The 17,180-nt window shown below is 51.2% G+C and overlaps 2 protein-coding genes across 2 annotated transcripts; both read left to right on the top strand.

The window, feature by feature from the left end:
- Positions 1-4,453: 4,453 nt before the first annotated feature.
- On the top strand, positions 4,454-10,850 carry PITHD1 (PITH domain containing 1). The gene is made up of 6 exons (XM_025448071.3): positions 4,454-4,679; positions 5,400-5,443; positions 5,800-5,877; positions 8,409-8,513; positions 9,245-9,353; positions 9,926-10,850. The coding sequence occupies exons 1-6, from the start codon at positions 4,482-4,484 to the stop codon at positions 10,025-10,027; spliced, it is 636 nt and encodes a 211-aa protein (XP_025303856.1). The 5' UTR covers positions 4,454-4,481; the 3' UTR covers positions 10,028-10,850.
- A 1,799-nt stretch (positions 10,851-12,649) lies between these two features.
- Positions 12,650-17,160, top strand: LYPLA2 (lysophospholipase 2). Its single transcript, XM_025448070.3, has 10 exons — positions 12,650-12,919; positions 14,252-14,354; positions 14,661-14,692; positions 14,819-14,884; positions 15,353-15,400; positions 15,487-15,557; positions 15,700-15,773; positions 15,848-15,949; positions 16,053-16,226; positions 16,314-17,160. Exons 1-10 carry the CDS (start codon positions 12,717-12,719, stop codon positions 16,362-16,364), a joined length of 924 nt encoding a protein of 307 aa, XP_025303855.2. The 5' UTR covers positions 12,650-12,716; the 3' UTR covers positions 16,365-17,160.
- The last annotated feature ends 20 nt before the right edge of the window (positions 17,161-17,180 follow it).

Raw genomic sequence — 17,180 nt, 5'->3', positions numbered from 1 at the left:
GAGAATCATAATAGGACACCTGCAATTATGAAGATTAAAACACAATATAAGTAAAGCCCTAGGGACTTGGTGGCCAAGTGTCAGGCACATTATTAGTGCCCTGTGTTTGGCATTATTTGTAGCCAAGTGTTTGGCACATATCAGTGCATGTGGTTGTTAGCTATTATTTTACCACACCCTAAGCTTGCCACACAGAGGCATCCAAAAATAAAAGAAAAACAGTTCGTTTCTCTCGGCCTAATTAAGGCAGGTGAGAAGGGAACACAGATACAAATTTAGCAGTCCTTGAACCACAGAAATGTTTGCAATGAACCTGGGAATGAGAGAAGGAAAAAAATGGGAAACTTTTCCTATCTGCCCCAGGTGGTCCTAGACGTCAGTGAGAATTTCCATTTGTTCTAGCCATGCCTGCAGCATAGGAGTGCAAGAGAAGAGACCGGCAGAGGAAGCCCAGTAAGCAGAGGCAAAAGGCATTATTCCCAAATCAGAGCTAAATTAATCTCCAACTGCTGGTTTCCGCCAAATCCAGCCCTCTTAAGCGACTGCAGTTTCTCATCCAACCAGACGGGGGCGCTAGATTAAAAGTCTCGCTCTTGGCAACACTAAGCTCCTATTTCACCTTTTCCTACTGACCAGATGTTGTTCCAAACATTTTCCATGCATGATCTCATATTGCCCTCATAGTAAAACCCAACAGAGTAGGGATTCTTATTCCAATTTTAGATATGACCAATATGAGGAGAGAAATTGAGCAACTTGCCCAGCAGGCCATACTTAATATTTGCAGGACTGGGGCAGAAGTACACAGGGAAGCGTACTTAAAAAGTTATAAATGAGAGGTGGTTCAGTCAGTTAAGCGTCTGCCTTCAGCTCAGGTCATGATCCCAGAGTCCTGAGACTGAGCTCTGCATCAGCCTCCCTGCTCAGTGGGGAGTCTGCTTCTCCCTCTCTCTCTGGCCCTCCCACTGCTCATGTTCTCAGTCTCTCAAATAAATAAACAAGATCTTTTTTTTTAAAAGTTATAAATGGAGTTCATGAACTGTTACATAAAATACAGTCTGTGGGACTACCTTGAAAAATAAACCTGGGCAGCCCCGGTGGCACAGCGGTTTGGCACCGACTGCAGCCCGGGGTGTGATCCTGGGGACCCGGGATTGAGTCTCACCTCAGGCTGCCTGCATGGAGCCTGCTTCTCCCTCTGCCTGTGTCACTGCCTTTCTCTCTCTCTCTCTCTCTCTGAATAAATAAATAAATCTTAAAAAAAAAAGAAAAGAAAAATAAACTTTCACAATGACCTGAAAGGCCTTAGAGGGCTACTTGGAGCTATATATTAGAAGGGGGTGGAAGGTGGAAAAGCAGGGCAGTAGCCCTCCTCCCCCTTCTCTTTGCACCGCTAAGTGTGTTCCCAGGCAAGCTCAGATGTCCTAACCTGTATACTCACATTCTGTTCTAAGGTTTCAAAACCGAAAACGTCCATCAGGTCTCCAGCATAGTGAATCAGAAAAGAGGCACAACAAAGCACAACATCATCACATTTCAGAGGACTAGGGACCAAGAGAAAAGCTCAAAGCTTCCAGAAAGGGAGGTGGGACCCATGCAAAGCATCAGGAATCAGAATGGCACTGTACTTCTCAAAGCTAGAAGAAAAGAGCAATATCTTTTTTTTTAAAGAGCAGTATCTTTAAAATTCTCAATGAATTGTATCTTCAGTTAAATTACCAATTAAGTATCAGAGAAAAGTAAAGTAAAAAGTAAATTGTCAGTTGTCACTTAGCATATGGTAGTGTGGTAGCCAGCCTTTAATAAATCCTCTTGGTATTTGTACCCTGACACAGTTCCTTCACACTTTGAGTATGGCTGACCTGTGGAATCATGAGGTATTCCAGAATTGACAGTATGTGATTTCTAAGGCGAAGTCATAAAAACACATTGTGGCTTCTACCTTGCTGTCTCTGCTTAGGTGAAAGCCAGCTATTTCCTAAGGACACTCAAGCAGTTCTATGGAGAGGTGTATATGACAAGGAAGTGAAGCCTCCAGCCAACACCCTGCACCAACTTGCCAGCCACATGAGTGCTCCAATTTGGAAGTGAAGCTTTGAAAGACTCTAGAGAGAACTGAGCCAGAACCAGCCAGATACACCATTTCCAAATTCCTGGCTCAGAGAGACTGAGATAAATACCAAACTCTTGTTTGGCCATTATGTTTGGAAGTAATCTGTTATACAACAAAAGATAATTAATACAGATATATTGAGGAGGAGGGGGAAAGGATCCACAGCATTTTCTAGTTCTTTCCATCAAAAAATGCCATCAATACCTCCACCCTTAAATTTGGATTTGGCCATGAAACTTGTTTTGGCTGATGGCACATTAGCAAAGATTATAGGGGCAGAGGGTTAAAAAGTGTTCATGCAATTGGGTCTTCCCTCTCTTGATCCTAGAACAGCCACCATGTGACTAAACTCAAGTGGCCTGCTAGAGGCATGTGGCCCCATTACCTCAGCAGACAACCAACATCAACCTGACACGTGAGTGAGGCCATTCCAAATTATCCACCCGAAGCCAAACTGGCCCAGAAAAAAACTTCCCAGGTAATCTACAGAATCACAAGTATAATGCCTGGCACATAGTGTTCAATAAGTTAGCAAAGGGTAACAACAATGATGAAAATGACAGGAAAGAAGCCAAAAGTGGGTAGTTGCCTTCTGTAAGGCCTGGGTTAGTCCTGCAATGCGACACGGTCTTTTCAAAGAAAGGCTTCTAAGTGTATCACTCAATTAAACAAATATTTACCAGGTGTTTACTATGTGCCAGGCCCCTGGCCTGAAACTGTGATGGCAATGTAGCAATAATTCGTGACATTGTGCTGTTCTGAACCAGAACCAAGCTCTCCTATTTCACAAAGAATTGAACTAGGACATCAAAATATTTTAAGTAGGCTCCATGCTCAATGTGGGGCTTGAAACAGGTGGATATTTTGAGTTGTATTTCACCAGCCCCCAGTCTTGTCCCCACTCCAGAGCCAGACCTGAAGGGCAAGGGATATGCAGAGTATCCCATAACTCTCTTTACATCCTCTTGTGTTTCCCTCTCCCCACCAGCAGTAAGAATTCATTCTACTTTTTTTAAAGATTTTATTTATTTATTCATGAGAGACAGAGAGAGAGAGAGAAAGAGGCAGTGACACAGGCAGAGGGAGAAGCAGGCTCCATGCAGGGAGCCCGATGTGGGACTCAATCCAGGGGCTCCAGGATCGCGCCCTGGGCCAAAGGCAGGCGCTAAACTGCTGAGCAACCCGGGGATCCCCCATTCTACTCTTTATCCAAAATCATTTCAACTCTAAATAGTGGCTTCCAATTCTTTGACTTCAATCCACAATATGAAAAACACTTTACATGCACCTGAGTACACAAATCCAAAACTGGAACAAAGTTCCATAAATTGAGACTTAAAAGTGTGATATATTCTGAATTTTAAAATCATGTCCTATTTTATTTTTTTAATGCTAGTCACAATCCTCTAAATGGACTTTAAGACCCATTAATGGGTCACTACCAGCCATTTGAAAAAACTGCTCTGACGTGTCGCATGGCAAGGGGACTTAAAGGTCATGTAGTCCAATCCGTGCACTTTACAGGTGGAGACTCGGAGACTCGAGAGGTTAAACTGAGACTCGGAGAGGTTAAGTCACTTGCCCAAGGCCCCATAGCTAGGAAGTCGGCGGTGCTTGGATTTGAACCAAGACCTGACGCAGCTATCGAACTTTTACCACGTGTCAGCCCCTGTGCCAGGTTCATTATCTCATGTTAACACTCACTGTGATCCTACGAAACATATTACCATTCCCAGTTTACAGACGAGAAAACGGAGTCTCGGGACGGGGAAAATGACTTATCCACAGTGTCACACTGTTAGCAGCCGACCCGGGACTTGTCTCCAGGTCCGGCCGTCCCCGAAGCCCGCGCTGTCGACCGCTAAGCCCGCTGGGAAGACAGTGGTTAGGGAAGGGGGTTTGTGAGCTCCGGGGCCTGCAGGTGCACCTGGCAGGCGGCGATAACGCTGCGCTCCCGACCCTTCGGGGCCTTATCACCGCGCACGCTTTCCTCGACCAACTCCCCAAAAACGCGGGTGGCAAAAGGGCACAGACGTTAGCCTAATGGGAAGGGGGATTCGAATCCCAGCGCCATCATTCACTCGGAACGCCAGCCTAACCTGCGCTTCGGCTTCCACCTGTGGGAGCGGGGAGAGCGACGGCACCGGCCCGGGCCGAGCCCACGCGGGACTCTCCGGCACCTGCCAGCGCCCGTCAAGCCTCAAGCCCTCTCCGAGCCCCGCCCCCTCCCTCCCCGGGCGCATGCGCCGCACTGGGGCGCCTTTTACGACGCGGCGGCCGCGGCGCGCTTGGCGGCCGGAGCGGAGCGAGCCCGGTGGCGGCGGCGGCGGCGGCGGGGCCGAGGGGACGCGCGGGCGGCGGCGGCGCCATGTCGCACGGCCACAGCCACGGCGGGGGCGGCTGTCGCTGCGCCGCCGAGCGGGAGGAGCCGCCGGAACAGCGCGGCCTGGCCTACGGCCTGTACCTGCGCATCGACCTGGAGCGGCTGCAGTGCCTGAACGAGAGCCGCGAGGGCAGCGGCCGCGGCGTCTTCAAGCCGTGGGAGGAGCGGACCGACCGCTCCAAGGTGGGCCTTCCGGGGCCTGGGGCGGGCGGGCGAGGCAGGGACCTGCGCGGGGCGTCAGGCCTCCCGTCTGCTCTGTGGGCCTCAGTCCTGCTGTTAAAAATAACGACAGCCGGCTTGCCAAGGGCTTTCCCCTGCCCGTCACCTGCCCGCCCCGTGGGAAGAAAACAGGGTCGAGTGTCCCCATTGTGCAGATAGAGGAACTGAGGCCCAGAGAGGGAAAGGGGCGCTTTGGCCCTCCACAGCCAGCATTCTCTTCCAGAGCTTCAGGAGATAACGGAGGATGGCCGTGAGGGCGTTTTCTCTGCTGCTTGACTAGTAGTCCCAATGGCCGCGTGATCCTATCACCTGATGAAGACCAAAGACAGGCTAGGCAGATGGAGCGTGTCCTCCTCCTAGAGCATCTGCCACTGTGGAGTCACAGAGCTGCTGGACACACTGGGGGCCGCTTGGACCCCACAGGCACAGATTTTTGCACACAGTTTCAGGAGGCTGGTTGCCTGGAAGTTTATTCACGGGCTCCCCCCATTTAGCAACCCTTCCAGAGGGTGGTCTGCAGACTGTTAGCTCCTAAGCTTCCAGCATTAGTAAGTGCTAGAAAACCGAGGGAGGTTGACTGTTTGCACTGCGCTCCAGTCGTAGGACAGGGTGGAAGATGCCTGAAATTGTAGGCTCTCAGCAAATATTTGTTGCTTTCTCCTCCCCACTCCCCATTCCCTCCAGTTTGTTGAAAGTGATGCAGATGAAGAGCTTCTGTTTAATATTCCGTAAGTATCTCCTTGGTGTTGGCCTCAGGCTAGATAGGCTGTACCCAGTTGTCTTCTCAGGACTCATTCATTGGTGGTGTCAGGGGCACACATCTGTTTCTAGAAGTGGGGGGGGAAATTACAGTGTGGTGGGTTTGAGAAGGAAAGCATAATGTATCTGTTGGAAAAAGAACTGAGCAGTTAAGGTAAATTTGTTCGAACTGCAGAATGCCAGAGGGAGATAGGATCTTAGAAATTGTTCTGGTATAAGTCTGACACGTGAGTAGGAAGCCCAGAAAGGGGAAGGGTCTTGTCCAGGGTCACACAGCTACACAAAAGTTCAGACCCAGGTTGACAACTTCTTTTGCATTCTGCAGATTTACAGGCAATGTCAAGCTCAAAGGCATCATTATAATGGGAGAGGATGATGACTCACACCCCTCTGAGATGAGACTGTAAGTGGCAAGGGCTGAGGCCCTCAAGATGCTCCTACTTCTCTTTTCTCTGGTAGCACTTTATTCCAGAATGACACACTTTTTTCTTTTTACTAGGTTAAAAGAAACCTAGTAAACCCCCCCTTAAAAGTCTTGGTCTTGTTCTGCATCAGAATGCACTTATCTTTTCCTGAATTAACGACTTTTTTAGATTAAGCATCTTTAAGGCCAACAGCTTCTGTCTTTTCAAAGTGCTTGCTGTGGCGCCATTCATCCACAGAGCATCCTATAAATGCCAGTTGTTGATGACTTTGCAGTTTTCTTAGTAACCCAGCTGCAGATCTCAAATGATCTTTACGGTTTTTACTCTTGAGGTTAGTTTCCAAATTTACCCTTGTTATTTCACACAGAATCTTTGCATGTGTTTTTTGGACATGGAATTCCTGCCATCTGAGTGTGCCTGCCCTTTAGTTTGCAGAGTTCCATATACCTCTTGCAACACTGGATCTGTTGCCACCAGGGTTAGTGCTCCCATTGTGACAGCTTGCCTTAGTCCAGCATAGCCTTCCTAAGGGAAGGGGAAAATGTTTTTGAGTGCTGGAGAAACAAACAGCGGAAGAAGTTTACATTTCAAAAAAAATTTCTTCCTGAAAAATTGGTCAATTTAAATGAGAGATATAAGAAATTGACACTATTTTTGGAGGTTAGAAAACATGAATTTGAAAGCAAACTCACATATTTAATCATTTTAAGGAAACAGTCCCTTTGAGTTGATGCTTTTGGAGACTTGTTTACTGGGGAAATGGATTGGCTTGAGAAAACTAGAAAACATGTTGCATGATGGTTAAGAGTGGGCTCTGGAATAAAATGCTTGGGTTCAAATTCTGGCTGTACCAACGGTTAGCTGCATAGCTTTCGGGCATCATTTGTCTTTCAGTGTTCTCATGTTGAAAATGACAGTAGTAATAGTATGAACCTTATAAGACCGTGGAGAGAATTGAATGATACTTAACATGGGAAGAGCTTAGAGTAAGTCTGGAACATAATAAATGCCCAGTTGGGGGAGGGCAGGTACAAACACATAGCCCTCAGTTCTAAATAAACACCTTACATATATTACACCTTATCAAATCTAAGAAGTCATCCATTGTAATTATCTTATACACCACTAATAAAAAGACTTTAGCTTATTTAGCTGTGACATGCCACTGACACATCTAGAAAATTTAAATTGGTACTTAATGAAATTTGAACACAGACTAGGTGTTAGATGATTTTACGGAATTATTGTTAATTTTTGTTAAATGGTATCATTTTAAGAGTGGTGTTTTAAGAAGCCTTTTTAGAAATACATAGGTATGAGTAAAGTGAAATGTTTGAGATTGCTTTAAAATGTCAAACACAAAATGAGGGTGATAGGAAATAGGCATAATGTTGATTATTGAAGCTGACTGATAACTAAATGGAGATTCATTGTATTTATCTCTCTGCTTCTATATATATATTTGAAATTTTCCATAGTAGAATTTTTAAAGTATATGTATCTTAGAATTGATTCTATGTAATCTCATCATTGTATGGGATATGTACTATCACTATCCCCACTTTATAAATGAGGAAATAGATACAGAGAGGTTAAATCACTTCCTCAAAATTACACAGCTGGTAAGTGATAGAGCCATGCTTTAAACCTAGAAGTCTGGCTCCAGAGACACTGCTTTTAACTGCAGTGCTATACTGCCTCTCATAATGCTACTCATAAATGTTCACTATTATTATTCTGTGCATCATTCTTAGAAACACTTTGAAGCAAACATTTGCTTTCTTAAATTACATGCATTTTGCTGCCCCTAATGTCTAGGCCCCTCCTGTGTGGGTGTGTTAATAAAACGCTCTAAGAGGTGGTGGGGGTGTGGCTGAGGTGTTTAGAATATGTGAGTTGTAGAGGGGTCAGCTGTTTCTTAGATATTTCTTTGAAAACCTTTTTCTTCATTAGCACTTTACTTGACTTTCCAAAGCCCATTGTGGATTGGCAGCCTTTTGTGCTCTTTTTGAAATGGAAACCCCCAAATTGTATTTTTTTGAAGAATTGAGAGGACTCAATATATAGGCAATTTTAGACACAAAAATTGCTTGACCGTTACCTGCTCAAGAAGTTATCTGCTCTTATCTCTTAACTCTGTTTATAGGTTTCTGTCAAAGTATTTTTTTCCCCCCATGAGTAAGCTGTTTTATTTAACCTCCTCAGCTTGGTCTGAATGTGCTGAGTTGCTGATTTTCTCCTTGCATTTGCTGCACGTGACCTGGTTTGAGCCTCCTCTTTGTGTATTGCTTCTCACGTGATTTTAACCCACTCAAAGATGCCACTGGCTTATGTTGCAGTTCTCAGCTCTTGTTGTTTTAAAGATATTTGTGTATAAATGCCAGTAAAATGCCATTCCTAAAATTTGATAAAACTGAAGGCAGTTGAGTCAATAAGTTCTGAAAAACTGAAAAATATGCACAATGTGATAATGCACATTTCTTGATTTTTCTTCCCTTTCTTTTCTCAGGTACAAAAACATTCCACAGATGTCCTTTGATGATACAGACAGGGAGCCAGATCAGACCTTTAGTCTGAATCGGGATCTTACAGGAGAATTAGAGTATGCTACAAAGTAAGCACTCGGCCTGTCTCCACTCTCTGGCTTCTCCTGAGGAACAGCGGGTGTTCATTTGCAGTGAACATACATGCATTAGCACTTACTGAGCTTGCAGTTTAATTTTGGCCCATTTCCTGCTTAGCGTGAGAAACTAGTTAAAACAGTGGAGGAAGCCTGATCCTTGGCTTAGTCAATTTTTGGCAGAGAAGCAGTGCAAAGTCATGGACTTTGTATTAAACTTGTTAAACTTGTAAGCAGTTGACAAATCTGAGTGCGCTCCTAGGGTGGTCTTAAGAGAGATGTTTTCACAATTACTCTTTGCAGAGTGAGCTTACAGTAGGCCACATTACACAAGACCACCTTATGTCTTCACTGGTTCTCTCTTTTTCCTAATGATAAGATTGGTGAGATCAATACTGAACTTGTGTTAGAATCCCTGCTTGGTCATACAGCATTTCTCATTCCTGCTCCTTGATGTCTGCCTTTCCAGTCAGTGTGGCCATGGGATCCCAGTGTTGACTCATTTTTCTCCTCCTGTGGCCTGGAGCAAGATCTGGGAGATGCTCAGTTTCCACTGAATCAATTCTCTAAAAGACAAGAATGGGACATAAGAGCCCAGAATGTTCTCTGACATCTACCTGGGTTTTACCACAAGTTGGAGCTAGAATTGTTGTTTTTGGGCTGGTGGTGAGGTAGTGCTTGAATTCTGACCTGTGTCTTCTCTCCCCATTCCTTTCATTCTCTAGAATTTCTCGTTTTTCAAATGTCTATCATCTCTCAATTCATATTTCAAAAAACTTTGGAGCTGATACCACAAAGGTCTTGTATATTGGCCTGAGAGGAGAATGGACTGAGGTAAGAAGGGGCAGGAAGCATTCCTGACGTTGCCTCCCCCCATCCCCCGCCATATACATATATGTGTGTATATATCTGTATGCTGGATATGGGCACTTTAAGGAAAAAAGAGCATGTGAGACACCACTTGCTCTCAGACTGTGCACAGTTTTTTTTGGTTTTCTTTTTTTTTTTTTTTCTTGGTTTTCATTACTGTAAACTGTCCATCTCTTGACAGGCTGTAGGTATTTTTAAGGGAGTTGAAATAATACAATTGATATCAATTCATTTTTTTTTTTCTCACTTTGAGACTCTTCAACATTTTTGGTAACTTTTCTTGTTCCAGGCACCCAGATATAAGATGATAAACAAGATATAGATAAGGTCTTCTTCTCATAGTGGCACTATTATAGTGGGGGAATGAATTTTTAAAGTTATGGGATGAATCATTGATAATGATCTTTGCAATCATCCTAGGATAAGAGTGTCAGAAGGGGGAAAAGATGACTTCCAGAAATGAACCTGAATAAGGACTACTCCATTGTGTGGTCTGGGAAGTGGCCAGCTGACCCAGCCTCTCACTTTTCTTGCAGCTTCGCCGACATGAGGTGACCATCTGCAATTACGAAGCATCAGCCAACCCAGCAGACCACAGGGTCCATCAGGTTACCCCACAGACACACTTCATTTCCTAAGACTGGCCAGGGCTCCCGTAGAAGCGCTGTGTCTGTGAAGATGTACAGCATCCTGTTGGGGAGGACAAAGAGAGAGAGGGTTCCAGAGAAAGTTGGTGCCACAGCCTCTGCCAAGCTTTGTCTTTGGGGCTTGCTGCAGAAATCTGGCCTATGGACCACACCACCGGGGAGGGTAGTGTGGGTGCTGAGGGACAATCGCGGTTCTCTAGGGCCTAGAAATTGAGTCTTGGGCTGGTCAGCATCTGGCAGTCATTGAATGATGTCTGCCTTTCTAGTCAGTGTGGCCATGGGATCCCAAGTGTCTTGTTGCTTTGTGGCAGGATTTTTGTGTGACTTTTTTTTTTTAATGGAAACTATTTCTTGGGCTGCAGTAAACTTTCTGAAGCCTCAGCATTGTGTTTCTATTAGCCATCAGGAGGGTCTCCAACTAGAAATACTTGTCCCTGCTTGCTCCTTCTTCCTGTCAGCGTTCAGCATTCTTGTCAAGTTGCCCAGCTTGGAGTTGTCTGTCATGTACTAGTGTCCCATTGTTATAGCTAGAGGAGCAGAAATCTCCTGATGCTTCATAGCTTGAGGAGGTCTTTTTACCTACTGCCTTGGTAAGCAGTTGGGGAGAACATGGGCATCATTTCTGTGTTTGTGAGTTGTCCTGGTTGGATAAGATTGGGACTTAGGTAAGATTCCCCTTGGGACATCCTTAATGTTTATTAGCTTCTAACTAGTGTCGTAAGCACAGTGCCAGAAATTGGAGATCTCAGTTCTGTTCATGGCTTTTTATTGACCGTAACTAATAAGCTTCCTAATAAATCTTTGCCAGACTTAATGTTTGTATATTCTTTTGATTTCTTGGTAGTACTGATTAAACTTTCATCACTTTAGGGGGGACTGTATGGAACTTTGAAATTTTTTGTTGTTTTGTATCAGGTAGGTCATAGTGCCACAGTGATATTCAAGACTAGATCATTTTCTCCAGGAAAGGTACAGTGGACTAAAAGTACTCCTACACCCACTCCCCCACGCTTTGTAAAGAGGAAGGTGAGGCTATAAACCGATGTTCCATTTCTCATGAGAGGAAGTAACTTGTGGAGTGACATTTACAAAAACAAGGGAGAACAGATCCCACAGCTCACCAGAAGAAATGAGAGCAAGGAAAGTTAAGTGAGCAGCACATGCAGACCTAAGCCTGGGCTTAAATTTTGTTAAGTCAAGACAGCAATTGGAGAGAATTGAGTATCTAAAATGAGAGGATTTGAGATGGTCAGTAGTCTTTCCTTTGCAGGAAATAGAAACAGTGGATAATGAGAATCAGTGTTGAATCTTATCGTCTTGAGAGAACACTGTTTCTTCAGCCTGTCCAAGGGAAAGCCTGCCACCTGCAAGCTTTGTCTAGCCTCAAGATTTCTAAAATAGAACTTGAAATCAACCAGAGTACAAATGCAATTCTTGGTGCACTAAGGGTCCTACTCCTCAGCCACAGCCTCTTTATTTCAGTTGGATCATTTCGGAGGTAAAAAATAAAGGCTATGTTTTAAAATTTGGAGTAGGACGAAAAATAAAGTTAGAAATCTTAGAGCAGACTATCCCTTCATTCTGCTAATTAAAGCCTAATCATAGGCAGCCTCTGGGACTGGGCTTCTGAATTTGAAGCTTCACTCTGAAGAACTTGTTTGAGAATTTGAAGAAGTGCTCCAGGGTCTCAGGTGATTGGGGGTGCAGGAGGAACTGTTTACTCTTCTAAAGCAGACATAGCAGGGATGTGGGGGTGGGGGTGTGGCTGGCAGTTACGAGATCTGGGCACACTCCTCCCTTTCTGACATCCAGTCCAGGTCTTTGGCTTGCTGCAGTCCTCGGGACTCAAAATATTTCCTGTTTGGAATTCTGGTATCTTAGGCTTTTTGTACCTGTTGAGCACTTAGGACCGAACTGCCTCTCCACCTGGAGAAGTGCTTTGAGTTCCCAAGTTTACCGTTTTCTTTCAGTTCAAAGAAAACTACCGTAGGTTATAGTGGGAGGGAGTCCTGAGCTGGTGAGGTACCAGAATCACTCGTTTCCTGTTCGCAGATGCCCCCAGCCCGTCATCTCCGTTCGCTTCCCCCTCCAGCCTTTCTGTGGACCCTGAGCCCGTTTCCACTGTTAGCAGTGCAGCAAGGAGCAAAATGGGAACAAAATGAAGCCTTTTCTGTTCTTCACAGGAGCCCATTGATACGTGGTGCACCGTCCACATGGTCTTGCTCGAGGGCAGAGACAACCCTGCCTGTCCAGCTGCCCTGATGTGACCTGCGTTGTTTTCCCGGGGTCCTTTTTAGGTCTCCGGTCCTCACACTGTAATTTCCAGGCTGACCTCATGTGAGCCTCGCAGCAGAGCTGTGAAGCAGGCGGGGTGGGGTTTATCAGCGTGTTGTAACTCAGGAAGCAGGTGCGGAGACAGCGTTAGAGTCATCCCGAGATTGCTGTTTCCTTACCCGCCCCGAGCGCCAGTTTCCTCCTCCTGAGAGCAGGACGAGGACTGGGCGGCCAGGGCCGACGTCTTCACGCGGGCGGCCGTCCGTCCCGCGCGGGCTCCCTGCGAAGCTAGGCCAGTGTGAGGGGGCGTCCCCCCCGGCGGCGCACGGCTGGTGGCGGCACGCTGCAGCCACCGACGCGCGGCGCGGCTCCCGCAGGCCACCCGAGGGCTTCCGCCGCTCCCAACATGGCAGCTCGCGTCTGGCGGGTCGCCGACGCCCACTTCCGGGTTCCGTACCGCTGGCCAGGCCACTTCCGGCAGCGCGATGGCTGGGTTCCCGGGACTCGAGCGGAAGTTCCGGCGGGGGCGGCCGAGGGGGAAGAGTGTGTGCCTGTGCGGGAGAAAGAGGAGACTCGCCCGAGAGGTCTCGGAAGCCCCAGGGAGTGGAGGTACCCGGTCCGGGGCCCGCCGGCGGAGGGGGCTGCCGGGGGCGGGCGGGCGCTCGGCGGGGGCCGGGCGGGCGGGGAGGGGAGCGCGGCGGCGGGGGTGGGGGTGGGGAGCGCGGTGCGAGGAGGCGCCGGCCCGGCTCGGGGACTCGCGGGCAGAGGGGCGAGGAGGGTCCGGCCGTGGCGGGGGGCGCTGGGGGCGCGAGTGGAAGGGCCCGCGGCGGGGCTGGGGCTCCCGGGGTCCGACGCAGACGGCCCCGGGTGGGCAGGAGCGGGGGCCCGGCCCGGGGTCGGGAGGGGGCGACCTTTGGCCGGAGCGGACGTTTCTCGCGTGGAGAGAGGGGGACTCGGGCTCCGGGTGCGAGTGTGTGACTGTGAGGAGCTCCCCCGCCCCGGGCAGCGCGGAAGGCATCACTTTGAGAGCGGGGACCCCGCGGCGAGAGGTGAAAGTCTCCCAGGGAGGCGGGGGGGGGGAATCCCCGTGTAGGGAGAGGGCGCCGGGGTCAGAGGGGAGGGATCCACGTGCAGAGGTGCGCTCGGGGTCCGGGAGGGGCGGGGGCGCCTCGGGGCCGGGGGCGCGAGCCCCGGGGGACTCGGGAGGATGCTGAGGATGGGGAGGAGCCAGCCAGCCGCACGTTCTTTTGTGTGTTTGGGAGTCCCGGAGCGTGGTCGGACTGGGGGGCCGGGCCGGACTCCGCGGGCACGAGCAGCAGCAGGTAGCACCGCTCAGTGGGGCGTGGGCCGCCAGTTAGGGGGTGCGCGGTGGGCCGGAGTCCGCGCCTCCTGGGGACATGGGCGCCCCCGGGGGCCCTGGGAATGGCCGAGCCAGAAACTGCTTGTGAAGGCCGGGGAGGCTGGGGAGCCTGCGGAGCCGGAGAAAATGGGGTGGGGGTGGGGGGCAGGGGCTGAAAGCAAATCTTTCTCCCCTTCTTTCCCCAGCAGCGCTGGGAGCTGGGCGGGAGGGAACCCGGGGCTCTCTTAGAGACGTGATGCTTGGAAAGCAGGGAGGAGGCAGTTGGGGGGGGGATGACCGCAAGGGGTGCCCTGGCTCCCCTCCCCCACGGCCAAGCTCCCCTCTGCCCCCCTGGTCTCCAGCGAGCGCCGGCTGTGTGCGGGGCCAGAATCAGGGACACTAGGGTGCTTCCTCTGCTTCTCAGCCCAGGAATGGAGGCAAACTTCCTACCTGCTCTGGCCCGAGACTTCCTGCCTGCCTTTCCTTTGTGCCCAGGACAGAGTCCAGGGAGCAGGGGGGCGCTGACAGTCTGAGTGGGCCCTGGCTTTGAGGCTCTTCTCCCGGCTGCTCTTGCTCTTGACCACTCCCCTAAATTTGCACAGGCCCCAGCCGTGGAGCCTGCAGTGTATGTGTGGTAACACCATGTCTGTGCCCCTGCTCACCGATGCTGCCACCGTGTCTGGAGCTGAGCGGGAAACGGCCGCGGTAAGGGTCCTCTCCTCCCCAGGCAGCCCCCAGGCCGCCCCCAGGCCAGCCAGGGAGACTGGCTGGAAGGGGTGTGGGGAAAAATGGAGGTGGTACGGTTGACAAGGGAGCAATCTGAAGCCAGGCGGCAACGGGTTAATAGCCGGTTTGGCCGCTCCCACGGTCCTTCCCCTCCGCACCCCCAGCCCCAGGTCCTTGGCTGCACTGAGGGGTGGCCCAAAGTTGGAGGAGGACGACTGGGGGGGGGAATGAGAGCAGCGTGATGACTGCCCTCTTCCCACCTCCCCATGTCTGACCCTTTTTCAGGTTATTTTTTTACATGGACTTGGAGACACAGGGTGAGTGAGCTGGGGAGGGAGGGGTGTTCCTGGGGGAGGTGGGGGAGGGCCCAGAGGGCAGGATTGGAGGGACCTGCACCCTCCATCTCTCCCTTTGTACACCGGTGCCTTTTTTCCTTCTTACAGGCACAGCTGGGCTGACGCCCTCTCCACCATCCGGCTCCCTCACGTCAAGTACATCTGTCCCCATGCGTGAGTGTCACCCTGGCAAGGGAGGGGCTGAGGATGGGGATCAGCTACGGGGTGGTCTTGTGGTCTCAGGCCTGTCGTCTCCTGTCAGCTACAGCCTGCGGTTGGGCCCAGGGCAGTTGGAGGCACCGTTTTCAGCCTTCCCTCCCAGGAGCTCGCGCCCCCAGCCCCCAGCCCGAGGCCCTCCTCGGCCAGGGATCTCCTAGAGCCAGGAGATCCTGTGCCCCTTCCCCAAGTACTCACCGACTGAGCGGGAACCCTGTCACACCCGAGTACCCGGCTCTGCTTCTCTGCTGGTGCCCCAACCACAGCCTCCAGCCCCACGTGGCAGGTTGCCTAGCAACACCTTAAACACAGGCCTTGCCTGCTGGGAGGGGCCCCCAGGGGCTACCCTGCCCCCTCCTGCTCTCCGCTGCTGTGGCTTCCTCATCCCTTCTGTGCCTGATGGCTCTTCTCGCTGCCCTCCCCCAGACCCCGGATCCCTGTGACTCTCAACATGAAGATGGTGATGCCCTCCTGGTAAGCTGGCAGGGGGAAGGATGGGAGCTGAGAACTGCCGGGGGCTGGCCCGGGTCTTCCAGGAGCCAACGCTTGTCCTCTCCCAGGTTTGACCTGATGGGGCTAAGTCCAGATGCCCCAGAGGACGAGGCTGGCATCAAGAAGGCAGCAGAGAACAGTAAGGCCCAGCCCCTCCTCAGCATCCACCCTCCTTCCCCTCCACCGCCCTCCCAACCCCAAGAAAGCGTTGGGCAATATCGGGCTCCTTCCCCAGGCCCCCAGCAGCTTTTCCCCTACTCAGTCATGCCCCCTCCCTCCAGTCAAGGCCTTGATCGAGCATGAGATGAAGAATGGGATCCCTGCCAACCGAATTGTCCTGGGAGGCTTTTCACAGGTGAGGGGAGAGAGAGAGGGTGGGGGAGGTAGGTGAACAACTGTGCCCTCATGACCTCTCATTCTCTGTTCCAGGGTGGGGCCCTGTCCCTCTACACGGCCCTTACCTGTCCCCACCCTCTGGCTGGCATCGTGGCATTGAGCTGTTGGCTGCCTCTGCACCGGGCCTTCCCCCAGGTGAGTGTCTCCATGGCCCCACTCCTGCCCTTGGAGTCTCCTCGTGGTTTGGGGATTGTGCCGAAGCACTGGCTTTGCCCTCCGGGGCCTGTCTGGCCCACAGGCAGCCAATGGCAGCGCCAAGGACCTGGCCATCCTTCAGTGCCATGGGGAGCTGGACCCCATGGTTCCAGTACGGTTTGGGGCCCTGACGGCTGAGAAGCTCCGGTCCGTTGTCACACCTGCCAGGGTCCAGTTCAAGACTTACCCAGGTGTCATGCACAGCTCCTGTCCTCAGGTCAGTGATGAGGGGCCGCTTCCTACTCCCAGCCCTCTCCCTCCTCCCTTCAGCTGGGAGCTTCTCACAGTCCCGCCTCACCCCCAGGAGATGGCAGCGGTGAAGGAGTTTCTTGAGAAGCTGCTGCCTCCTGTCTAACCAGAGTCGCTGGCCTCCAGCGCACTCCCCCAGCTCCTGGGGACCCAGCACGCACGGCACCATCTTGGATCTGAGCCGGTCGAGCCCCTGTCCCCACCATCCCTGACCTGTCCTCTTCCCATAGCCTCTGGGGCAGGCGGGCCAAGGCCTGACCAGGCCTCAGCCCCCTGGCTGTCTGCAGCAGGGGGTGGGCCGCCCTTCTCCCGTGTCCCTGGAGGCGGGGCCCCCCTGGCAGCAGTATTGGAGGGGCTGTAGGCAGCGGGAGAAAGGGGCCCAAGCCGCTGACCCACTCACTCAGGACCTCACTCACTAGCCCCGCTTTGGGCCCCCTCCTGTGACCTCAGGGTTTGGCCCATGGGGCCCTTCCAGGCCCCACCCACCACTCCTCCCCCAAGTGATTCTGCCCAGATAATCGTTTGTCTCTCCTGCCCTCCAGCTGCTTCTCAATCATGAATGTGTCCATGGCCCTGGGCCCTCGTGCTGCTGTGGGCTACCTGTCCCTCGGCAGGGGTGTTGGGGAGGGGGCAGTCCTTCCAGGGGGGCCGTCCCTCAGCCTCTCCAACGTGGGGGTGGGCCCTGCCTCCCCCTCCCCCCCAGCTCCCCACAGGCCTGGAGCCTGCTGGGCTGGACTGAGGCTCAAGGTCTCCCCCAGCTGTCCCGCCCCCCAACGTCCCCACTCTAGGGCCAGGGGGGAGGTGGGGGAGGAGTTGTGTCTCGTCTTCTGTCTCCATGTGGTTTTGGGTGTTTTTCTTGTTGTGTCCTGGATTCCGATAAAATTAAATTGCTTCAGATCTCAGGCTGGATGATTCTATCCAA

Source organism: Canis lupus, chromosome 2 (genome assembly GCF_003254725.2).
Source record: "Canis lupus dingo isolate Sandy chromosome 2, ASM325472v2, whole genome shotgun sequence".
Classification (NCBI taxonomy): domain Eukaryota; kingdom Metazoa; phylum Chordata; class Mammalia; order Carnivora; family Canidae; genus Canis; species Canis lupus.
Note: the sequence above shows the minus strand (reverse complement) of the source record. Positions and strands in the feature narration are given on the sequence as shown.